Source organism: Paramacrobiotus metropolitanus, unplaced genomic scaffold (genome assembly GCF_019649055.1).
Source record: "Paramacrobiotus metropolitanus isolate TYO unplaced genomic scaffold, Prichtersi_v1.0 Parri_scaffold0000028, whole genome shotgun sequence".
In the NCBI taxonomy this organism is placed as follows: domain Eukaryota; kingdom Metazoa; phylum Tardigrada; class Eutardigrada; order Parachela; family Macrobiotidae; genus Paramacrobiotus; species Paramacrobiotus metropolitanus.
The window spans coordinates 428,622-440,577 of NW_026570248.1; the positions used below are offsets into that span (position 1 = coordinate 428,622).

Genomic DNA, 11,956 nt, shown 5'->3' on the forward strand with positions numbered 1-11,956 from the left:
CGTCTCGACCGCCAGAGCGTAGAAAAAATAGCCCAAGCCCTCGACGAATGCGTACTTCCGCCGCTTGAAATTTTCCGCCAGTTGTGCGACACTCCCGGCTTTCAGGGAGCTAGCATGCACATGCGACACGGCCACAGTATCCCAACAAGTTGCATCCCATACCACGGCCTTTCCTTCGCGCACAATTAAGGTTGTGATACTAGACTGTACAGTAGAGTACCTACTACCTACTGAGTAAATATGACTACGAACTATCTGTACAGTAACGGCTGATTTTTTTACGGCTGGCTGCTGGTGCAGGCCTTATGAGTGCCGCCTGGATGTAACAGCGTCTGGAACAGACTCAACAAAGTACAGTACTGTCAATCCAAATTTTTGCCGTATTACACTAATTACAGTGTAAATTTTGGTGTTTACACAAATATTGCCACCTTTTGAGACTTGTGCTTTCTTTTTTCTCGTAACAATTCACGGATAATGATCATGAACGTTCTTTTGAAATTTTTAGTTATTTAATTTTATTACTTAAATTGAAGTGCATCATCTGATGATTGTTTACCTTTAATCCCATGGTTCGCAGTTGTTCGGTGCACCACACTTACCTTTAGTTAGCAAAAGCCAAAACATCGGGTTTCAAGCATGGATACAGTCAGGCCAGAACCCATGGCCATCTAACGACGATCAAAGTTCCTTGACGAACTCCGTTTACCTCACACCAGGGGTTTCCCCCGTACGCACTGATTCCGAAGTGAGTCTGGATAGACCTAACCGAAAGTTGGCTGGATGGTTAACTCGCCATCGGCGCAAAGGTTTTATTAAGACATCCGATCAAAAGGTAAACTGGAAACAGCTGCTCTCTTCGGGTATATTCATCAGGTCTATATTTTCGTGCATGGGTTCATTTAATGGAGCATTCCTTACGCTTATAGTGGTACCAGTTCGACGATGACAGGTGTAAAATGCTGGCATTTAATGGACCGGCGGATACGGTGCCTCTGGAGACAATCGACATCGCTCGTGCAGCGTTCACGGTCGATCTGGAGTTTTCAGACAAACCTGCTTGCTTTTCGTTGAGGTACACGCTGTGATGGAATTTTGTACTCTACGACTTTGATCTCGAATTAAACTGTGGCGTTTACAAAGTTTTGAGGGAAACTGAATGTATATGTAATTCCAATCGGCGGAAATTTATTGTGTTTTCCCTTTACTCGTCGCTCATTTACCTGTAGTAAATCTCAGTGTTCTGTACAATTTTTATTTATCCATGCATCAACGTAGCAGTAAATGTAATGCTTTGCAGTATTGATGGACAAAGTATAAATTTGGAGGCGCCTTCCAGCGAGGATATGAAGGAGTGGATCCGTGAACTGCAAAAGCGAAGAGAATTGTATTTACGATCCAAATCCATTGACGGGATAAGTGGAACTCAAAATTGTTCAACAAAGATAAAGATTCTTCGTCGAGTTTGACAGCATTGGAACATGAAAAGAGCGACGGAGTTATCAAGGTATTTGGACGAATTCTAAGATTAATTTTTAATTTTGTTTGGCGATTTTACAACAAATTTCGGTTCTTTTGAGCAACGGTAACGCGGTAATAGTTTCTTCGCTTTTTTATTTGTTTTTTTTTGTACGCTAAATTAGACTACTACGGCATGCAATTATTCGCTATAAATTCGTACAGTACTTTATCGGTTGGTTTTGGGTGGAAACAGGAACTGATAAAGTCAGGAAGCGATTCGGATGTGATCCAGGCAGCGCTCGCATTATCTGGCGGTGATACCAGTGCATTCATCAGTTTTAATGATGTTTTGAGTAGTGATAATCGAAATGGAATCAGCGAACGAGCGAAACCAGGTTCAGTCAAAATCTCTGCATTCTTGTTATTTTATTATTGTAAATAATTCGGGTTAGCCGGCGGGAGTGGGTGATTATTATTTTTCTTAATTTCACTAGATTCTACCAGAGTGACTGCTCCTCCTGTTACCAAGTCGGAAAGTAGTGAACGGGCTCCGAAGAAATCGTCGGTTACCGCTTTGAAAAATATTTTCTCAACTGATAAAAGCCAACAGAAATTCGACAAAGCGATGGAGGTGTGTCGCATTTGATATTTTAGTTATGATCAAGCAGCAACCTTTGTTCATTGTTTGATAGGATCGATATTTGGTTATGAAAGACGAGCTGCAGATGGCGAAGGACGAACTTTCCGCAAATAAGGAAATTGTTAGAATTTTGCGACATCAGTTGGACTTTGCCACAAAAGAAAAGGAAGCGCTGTAAGTTTCGATTACCGGATTTGTATCGGTGTGCGTGGGTTAATGGCGTTTTTCATTGCGTGCTCAGTAAAACTCTGGTGGGGAATACCGATACGGAGCAAAGCCAGCTGAAGATTTTACGAGATCGGTGTCGTCATATCTTGGAACTTGAAGATACACTTCGAACAATGCGTAGTGAAAACGAAGGTTTACATCAACGCAACCAGTAAGCAAAATGTTAATTTTGTACATTTTGAACTGGGTAGTTCAGTTGTTTTTGAGTTCTGTGTATACATTTTTAGAATCCTGAAATCCGAGCTGATGGAAATTGCGCAGCAGACGTCTGGCTTGCGCGACGATTTGAGAATGAAAGATCGCGCTATAGTTTTATTGAACGAACAAATGGCTCAAATGGAAAAAAACGGTCCTCGAGAAGGTAGAGCTTTATCTCAACGTTCTGTTAACGAAACGGAAGATCAGCTCCAGCGAACAAAAGTAATCTCAGCTTTTTGACGTATTCTAATTTTGACCCGAAGGAATTACCTGATTCTTTGATTACAGGAGATGTTAGCGGCATATAAAGACAAACTAGCCTATCTCAATGAAGAGATTGTCGGCCAAAATGCAATGCGAAACGATATGGCGGTAAGAGAGCAGAAACTCTTAGCTACCTTGGCTGACTGGGAAGCAAAATACGCACGACTGGAGAGCCGCCACTTATTTAACCTGAAAGACTTCACGCAGAGGAGCAGCGAAGGTAGAGGATTAGCTAACGTAGATAACAGACTAGATATCATTTAAATTCCAGGTTCTGGTGTTGCGTAAAACAGTGATACTGTACGGTTTTAGGAACAGCAACAGATGCCGATGTTGCCAAAATTAAACAGATGATTTTGGACGAGGCACTTGGTGGCTCCGAAGAATCTTCTCAGTACGGCCGCTAGACCTAAAAATCATGCATTTAAAATATTGACTTCTCACTTTTCAGTGAGAAAGCCTTGTTGGAATGCGACAGATATGGCTTTTTTACCAGTCGACTACATTACACCAACGAAGAGTACCTGGAGCGGAAAGCCCTGGAAGCTAACCGGAAAGAGCACATGGCCAAAATACGACAAGTAAACGCCATTGAATTATAAGTTATCCATTTCTGTTTGATGCAGGGGGGTTTAATGTTTTAGGACCCATTTTTTATGGAGCATCTACATCGGTGGGAGTCTTTTTTGGCAAAACAAACGCGGTTAATACAGAAGACAGAGGAGCTGAAAAGTATTGAAAAATATTATATACTTAATCCTCTTCCAGGTTGATTTGGTTTGTTCTCCACAGATCTGATGCGAATAGGATGCCCTGATGAGCACAGAAGTCGTGTTTGGAAAAGCGCGATCGAATGGAGTGTCGCCAGTGTGAAAACCATGAAAGGACCAAAATACTATCAGTCTCTGGTCCATGAAACAAGTTCTCCCTTAGCGTCAGCTGCCGCCAAGCAGGTTAGTTTATTTTTTTATGTGGTAATACCAGTTTTACGGATTAATGGCTATCGCTGAGTTGAATCAAACCAAAATTCCCATAATTTATCTGATTAGATAAAAATTGACCTTTGCCGCACCCTTCCCAACAATATCCATTTCATGAATATGGATTCTGATATGATTCCGAAACTGGAGGAGGTGTTGGTGTCTTTCAGTAAACACAATCCTGGAATTGGATACTGTCAGGTATTCTTGTCATTTGCTGTGGCTTATGTTGTGTCACTGCGATTGGGGTCTGATATTTTTGATTGTCTTTGCAAACGAATTGTTCGCGAAATTGTTCAAAATTATCATTAATTGAATTATGGATATTTCTGTAGGGTATGAACCGGTTGGCTGCCGTTGCTCTCCTTTTCTTGAACGAAGAAGACTGTTTCTGGTGCCTTGTGGCCATCGTTGATTACTATCTGCCGGGATATTTTTCGGTAAACATGTTGGAAGCTCAGGTCGACCAAGTAAGTCCTTATACATGCTTCCCCTATTCTCTGGCCTGATATAACTACCATAATATGTGTTTTTGCGTTTTTACAGCGGATATTCCGGGATTTGTTTGCTGAAAAACTTCCCAGACTTTATGCCCATCTCTCGAGTTTTTTGGATGTTACTTTATATTCCTTTAATTGGTTTTTGACGGTGTTTGTTGACAACATGCACCCTGATATATTTTTGCCGATCTGGTACGTTTTTAAAAAAATATAGTGGTAATCACATGTCTGTTTATGATTTTATATTAATTTGGAGAATTGCAGGGACGCTTTCCTGGTTGAAGGGAAGAAGGTACTTGTGTTCTTCGTGGCTGGCGTATTAGGCTATGGATCTGTTCTTATTCCGCTTTGATTTGCAGATTTTGTTCCGCTTTAGTATTGCCATGTTCAAATACTTTGAGGACGAGCTGTTACAATTAACAGATCCTACTGTGGCTAACCGATTTTTGAGAAATCTGGGTGACCGAGTTACGGATTTGAAAAAGCTGCAGAATGTAAGACATCTTGCTTACTGTAATCGATTATGAATAGAAGTATGCGTAATGAATCTGAATCATCATAATAAAACTACTCAAGTCAAGGACACATTTATAGATCTACAGATAGGTTTATCGTTCATTTTGTAGGTTGCTTTCCAAACCCTTAATCCATTCCCGATGAAATTTATCAAAGCAAGGCGAGCTGTTCATCTTCCAGAGATTCTGGTTAGTGCACGCTTATTCATATAAACTTATATAATTTATGAAGAAAATATGTTTTCTGTGTTTCTATATATGTTTGCTAATATTTCTATATATGTTTCCTAGGCGGAAATGCGACAGCTCGATCAACTTAGAGCGAGCATTCCACAGACCTCAGGGGCGGCGGATGATGATGACGAATAAACTACTGCGTCTTTGCCGCATGCCAATGAAGCCATGCTTTAATCTAATTTTTACTTTTGTATTTTGTGCAGTCGTTGTGGTAAGAGCGAACGGAAGATTACTGGTCTATGTCTGTGATTGCTGGTTTATATGAAAGCTTTAATTGAAGTAGTTAAGAGATTATATTTTTTTAGAAAGACTCCAAAGAATTGGATTAAAACTTAACGGTACCGCAAATTACTGTACTATGCAAAAAAATATCAAGGCGTTTTAAAACTGTCGTTTAAATATTGTAACAGCAGTATCCAGTACTGGGGATAAACCAAATCAAAAATTATTTTTAAAAATGGAAAATTGGCAGCATTTTGAGAAAATTTAAGGAAATAACGCAGCGTATGTCAGGCACAAACGCATGGTCACACATCGAAAGGAACTGTTACACTGCCTTCAATCAAGACAAAAAATCAAAAAACGAAAACTTATTGCAACCGTCTCTCAACAACCGAGCATCAACCAAGGGGCAGTGTCATTCTTCGTCACTGTCGACCTGTACTGTCTGAAGCTTTTTCATCGTCTTTTGGTCCACATCTTCCGGATTAATGCCATATTTAAACTGCAGCTTTTTCTTCCAATGCAATCCACGCATTAGCTTTCGCCAGTTGTCAGTAGCTCTCTGCGACTTCTTCGATTTTTCTTCCGCGATGATCTTATCCTACAAAGCCATAATGTCAAAAGTTTCATGTAACAACTTGCTGAATTTTCGTGCCAAATTCACAGAAAGAAACAATTCGACTGATTCAGAACTGCGTTCATTTAAAGGGCTCCAAACAAACAGGCTAAAAATAAATGAAGTCTGGAGCCATAACTCTGGACTGAAAAAAAGCTAATTCCGAAAGTGCACCTGCTCATTATTCCAAGCATCCATCAGTGTATCCGCAAATTCTTCGCACACAATCCATCCGTCCATAATCGGATGACAGTGTCCGCCACCAAAACTCCAACCGGTCATGGCAGCCGCGCAGTCAATATCCAACTGCTTCGCGACACGGTGGATGTTTTTTATCGGGATATGAACACAACCGATCGGTAGCATCGATGGCTGGAACATATCCACATTTCCATATTCATTCCTCGGGACTTTACCCTAAAAATGCAAGTTGCTGCATTGGGACGCTAGCGTTCTGTATGCTTAACTCACGTTCTTCGCCACAGGATTAACGTAATCCATTGTTTGCCAGTATCCATACAAGGGTGCCATTTGTTCTTTAGGCTTTTTCTTTCTCAGCAATGGCATCCAGCAAATCAGCAGTTGGATCATCGCGCTTTCGTCGCTTAACACGTCGCTGAATTTTCTTTACTTCCTTGTATGGCTTCTCACCAATTTTTGATCAAGCGAGCCTCTTTCAGCCAATTCTCGCGCGTGTGTAACAGGTGGACCACATCTCGAAGATACACGGGTTCATCTTTGACATGGTCAACTGGAACTGGGTTCGGCGGATAAATGGCTTCATATTTCAAGAGATGACGTGGTACAATGTACAGCGGATGACCTATCCAGTGAGTGAGTCAGTAAAAAAAACGATCACCGTTCGAAAACTACTTTTCTATTCTTTGACATCACCATCAAAAGCATACTATTGACATTTTGTATGGTAATCACACTCGCAGATACCGCACCTTTAAACTCCTGCACGGTTTTTGGCCTAGGACGTGCCAATAACATATCTTTAATTTTCTCATCTTCCTCTTCATCCCGCTTTTTATCCTTTGGCTTGAAAACTGCCATTGTTTCCTTCCACCATTCAACGTCAACTTGCAGCTTGCGATTCACGGTCAGCCAGTTCTGACAGAACACAGCAGTAACATCTTTGGCACTATTTTCTTCACCGAAGGCAACAACATATTGTATGGGTTGGGAGGCATCACGTTCGCACTCCTCAAAACGGTTGACGTCTCCCAGGATACAATGTACTGGCACATAGACCTTCGATTTCGGACAGTAAACGTCCAACCAATAGTCAACACCAGCGCCACGTTTCGGAACAAAATTATTATTGGATTTCTTAGGTGAAATGATGGAAGTTGTCGCTCCAGCATCCACCTGTCTGTACAATTAGGCGTAATTATAAGTTATAACAGTAATTCAAATCATTCCCGGAAGTATTTAAACTAAAGTTAATCGAGAAAAAATCAGCAAAAGTATGCCATACTTTCCTCATGGTCAGTTTCTTGTGCCTATTTAAATTAGGCATCCACCATGCTGCTCGACTTACTTTTCCGCTTCAACAGAGATTTGACTTTCCTTTTTAGGCGTAGATGGGGCATCTTTTTTGGGAACTGCTTTCTTTGTTTTTTTCTTTGGCTTTCGTTCAAAATCAGAATCTTCGTCCGACGAGATTGCCCGTTTCTTTTTATTCGGTGTTGCTGCCTTTGTACCACTACCCTTTCCGGAAACGCTCTCCTTGATCTTTTGAAAATACGGAGAAACTTTGGTTTTTTGTTTTTGGCAGACGTTTTCGGCAGCTTGGCCTCTTTTACCGATAAAGGCTGCATACTGAAGATCAATCTCACTTCCACACCCAAACTCCGCAACATCAGCAGCATCACCATCGTTAAATGCAGATAGGAAGGACAACGTTTCAGCATCAACGTCCGGCGAAGTGCACGCACAGTATTTGGCGGCGACTCGCTGAATTCCGGGACGACCGGAAAATGACTCTTGATGTTTCCAACCAATGTCTTCACACGTAGAGGATCCAATGTTTTCAGCAGGGATTTGTTCTGTACTACCGAATTTTCCCACAGAGACAATGCAACGGCCAGTAACTCTGGATTTCGACCCACAATATCGTTCAGGAAGAAACCGTGTCCAAGACTGCACAATAAATGCACCTTATGAGCATCGACACGCATTTCTCGCTGGCGCCGTTTCAAGCGGTTCAACAGGAATGTCTCCATGCTCATCTGCTTCTTTTTGGCCCCGTTGGCACCGATATGGTCACCTCCACCGGATGCGACGTCGAGGGTCCCTCATCGTTGCTGCCTAATTCTTCCACGGCTTCCCATCCGTCAGAATCGGAATCATCGATAAAACTGTCGTCAGCTGAACCATTTTTCTCGGTCCTTTTTTGGGGTGCTTTCATTTTCGGTGCTTTCTTGCCTGTGGTAGATAATGGATTCTTTTTCGGTCCGGAGCTTTTCTTTTCGCTGTAGCCGAAGATAGCAAAGCGAATTGCTTCGGAACGAACTTACGATCAGCCTTCTTCAACCGTTCTCGACTGCCTGGAATATCACTATCAGGTTCACTCAGCCCTTCTTCTACGTCACCCTCCGAATCATCGAAATCATCGTCGGAACTGGCTTTAAAATGAGGGTCCGCGTCTGAATCATCCACAGATTCCTCATCATCAGCTTTCTGATAAACAAATTTCTGTCGTGCGGCATTCCGTCGAGGAAATCGCATTCCGGCGAGCGCATCCGAAGCATTACTATCGTTCAAGGAATTGTCTGATAGAGCAGAAGCAGATACACTAGACTGACCGTGAAATCCAGAATCCGCGTCCATTTCAGTCGACTTTGTGGTGTCTGCCGTAGCGCGTGTGGTTTCGCCTATGGATTCGTCAGTCCCGGCTTTCTCCTCATCGTCATCCACATCTGATAAAGATAATCTTTCCGCATCGACCAGGAGTCTTCGGGAATCTTCCACGGATGACTGATTCGGGTAGTTTAGTGTTTTCGGGTTTTTTGCCTTCTTAGATGGTGCGGTCTTGGAAGGCACTTTGCTAACAATCGCTTTTTCTGCCCCTGATTCCAGAGTCTTGGCCGCAACAGGAGTTTTCTTTGCCTTCGACGGTAACGGCACCTTAATGCTTTCCGACCTTAAGCGCTTCACATTCTTCGTGTCCGACACCAGTTTCTTTTCGGCCACGGCTTTTGAAGTTCGGGGAAGAGTTTGTCGGCGACTGGAAACTGCTTCACTTGCCCCAGTGAATTTCGGAATCTGTGCCTTCTCCGAAAACCGCTGTTGCGCGTCACTGGTGTTAGGTTTTCTAAAATGCGAAGATGTGGTTCTCGTGCTTCGTGCAGTCTTTCGAGTGGCTCGTTCGCTGGAAGCGGCGGCCATCACGGATAAATCGTAAGAGATTAAGTACGAGTACTGCAACAGACTCACAGTCCCAGTCGAGCGAAAGTCACGAAGTGCATGAATAGGGAGCGCTTAATCGGATAATATTGCTGTTGTTCATGCACTTGCCATCTCCGACGGGAAATTGAAAGTTAACCAGATACCGAAAAAATAATTCTGCATAATCAGATAAAAATTCTCATGATACTAACAATAGTTACAATACTACGGAACGAAAAGGCGGAAAAGTTTTCAATTATTGCTTGCAAACAGGCCATTTCCCGTGTTCATCGAAACAAAGCCAGAAACGGCGCTTTAATAAAGGCTAAGACCTCAAACAGCTGAGATTTTATGTGATTGGAAATTTCCAAACCCGCTTTCACCGCCGGCTTTCAGACCAGAACTGTGGTCGAGCCACGGTCAAGAAAAAGGCATACAGTAATGGAAAAAGGCGTAGGGCATATATGTTGTACTAACCCACCTTGAAAAAGGGCATTGCGTGAAACACTGAAGGCGACTGGAACAAATTATTTAATCAGAAAGAACACCTCCGCGACCGGAAGAATTTCGTGAAATAAAAAGCTTTTCCGGCAACGTTCATCTCTTCCCTAATCGTACACAAAATGGCAGCGGCATCTGCTTAAACGGAACGACAGTTGACCAATTTGTTAGTATTAGAATTATTAGATGAATCTTCCTGCTGTGACTGTGTTTTAATAGGCTAATTTTAAATAATTTGTTGGCATCACTTAAATTGCAAAAACTGACGAAAAGATCAGCTCGGTATCACTCGGCATTAATTTCGGTATCACAACATTAACGGGACGATGTGATCAAGAATCTTCACTTTGGTTAAAGTTGTGTTTGCTCGCAGACAACATTTATCACCATCGCTTTATTGGTCGCCTCATTGCCAAAGTCATAGTGGACAAAAATTAATTTTGTGGAATGCGACTACGTGTATTATAGTGTACCTTTGCAAGTACAGTGCACTCTACCGCAAAGTGCTTACCGTTAGATCAAGCCATTTTTTACATGCATAGATACGTAGTCGTACTACATAGTACACAAAGTATAGAATAAATACGTAATAATAGTTCTAATTATTTTTTATATTAAGATATATTATTCTAGCCCTGTCATCCATGTACAATACTGAAGTACCGTATTCAGTTTGCCGCTGAAGCATTTGTAGTTTTGTGCATACTTGCATAAAATACAAGTATGCACTATACAGAGTTTAATAGTCAGGGTTAAACGCACTGCGTATGGTACGTCTGCAAAAGCCGGTATAAACGCCCGAAGTTGGTACAATCTTGAACATTAATTATAGAATTTATTCAATAGTATCGTATTTATAAATGTCATATTTTCAAATCGCGACATTACAGTCATAGTTCCATTAACTACGGCCATCATTGCACAGTTAAGAATTAAAAAAACAACCAAAATCAGCATTATCAACCAGTTTGTTCTTTCCCGGTAAAGTTCCCAAAACAGCCGCAGCGTTTCTTTTAATAATTGCGAGGCTAATACGCTGCTTTAAAAAAGCCGTGGATCGGCCTTCTCCATTTCTCTCCCTGATCTTTCGTCCGAAAAAGCTGACCATTTCTTTGGCTGCTTCGCCAAGCACACCAAGGGTTTCCACAGCGAAAGGATAAATAGTATTATAAACAAGTATGGTAAATTATAGTAGTCATACATGTACAGTAGTTGTACCTCTAGTACTCTAGGGTAGCAGAAGTAAATGAGTATCCTTGCATGGGATTTATTGAATGTTATAGATACTGTACATGCGATAAATCTGTACTTGTACCTGAGAAGCGATGGAGCTGATCTTTTCGTCTTAGCAGCATCGTGAATAAATTATTACCAGGAAATTATGAAATTTTATTTGTTTAGAAAATTCAACATTGGTCACAGAAGCCGTGATTTTAACTGGACCGTGATTTTTACATTTCTACGCGATTTTCTTAATTAATTTTCAACACTTTTTTAGCTTACGGATTGTACTTGCCTATACGATCATCCTGCAATTTGTGAAATTGCAAGCTGCTTTGTGAGTTATATTCTCATCTTTGCCGAATCCAGGAACTGCCTTGCACCATACGTGATGCTTTTCATTCCCGAAATGCTGGGAAGAATATGTGAGTTGGTGAATTGTAAGTAATTTTTAGATTTCTGCGCGACAAAGATTTCTCAGAAATATAGCGCCCGCCGATATACATAGGTTTTGAATATGTATCTCCTGATTTAGTATTGCTAAAATAACGCTAAAACTTTACTTACTATCGATTTAGTAGTAGTGGGCGATCCTACATACTTACGTTATATAGATATAGACTATACGATTATATCTATATATTATATATATACACAGTAATATAAAACAAAGTTTGAGAATTGAGCAGTAGTTGCGGTACATACTGCATATCATGTTCTACATTCTCCGCCAATGAGTCTGCATGTTGTATGTTTACAGTCGCAGTATGATTGATGAACTGCTTTATATTTTGATGATTACGCCTGCATATACAACACTTCCTCCTAAACCATCGTATTCAAACTTCCTTTACTGTCAGTTCAGTACTTTTGTTCTTTGTGCTTCCTCGAATACGTCGTGATCGGTACTGGTACTATGTTTTTGGAAAGAGTTTTTTGTCCGTAGTTTAATTAACACCGATAAGTACGTATGCTGT

At 41.2% G+C, this 11,956-nt stretch overlaps 2 protein-coding genes across 2 annotated transcripts; one reads left to right on the forward strand and one right to left on the reverse strand.

Moving 5' to 3' along the window:
* Positions 1 to 571: 571 nt before the first annotated feature.
* LOC129588227 (TBC1 domain family member 2B-like) lies at positions 572 to 5,371 on the forward strand (the record flags this gene model as incomplete). Its single annotated transcript, XM_055482391.1, has 20 exons — positions 572 to 835; positions 930 to 1,075; positions 1,301 to 1,463; positions 1,715 to 1,856; positions 1,956 to 2,092; positions 2,154 to 2,275; positions 2,343 to 2,480; positions 2,557 to 2,749; positions 2,816 to 3,011; positions 3,104 to 3,185; positions 3,243 to 3,372; positions 3,436 to 3,523; positions 3,584 to 3,744; positions 3,841 to 3,972; positions 4,107 to 4,241; positions 4,318 to 4,463; positions 4,536 to 4,563; positions 4,631 to 4,765; positions 4,898 to 4,975; positions 5,078 to 5,371. Coding segments are annotated over 20 exons (2,694 nt in total), but the record flags the coding sequence as incomplete, so codon positions are not given.
* Positions 5,292 to 8,283, reverse strand: LOC129588051 (DNA repair protein complementing XP-C cells-like). The gene is given in 9 exon segments (XM_055482074.1): positions 5,292 to 5,846; positions 6,036 to 6,278; positions 6,333 to 6,407; positions 6,409 to 6,513; positions 6,515 to 6,684; positions 6,812 to 7,239; positions 7,408 to 7,648; positions 7,651 to 8,118; positions 8,121 to 8,283. Coding segments are annotated over 9 exon segments (2,073 nt in total). The 5' UTR covers positions 8,278 to 8,283; the 3' UTR covers positions 5,292 to 5,660.
* Positions 8,284 to 11,956: the final 3,673 nt, after the last annotated feature.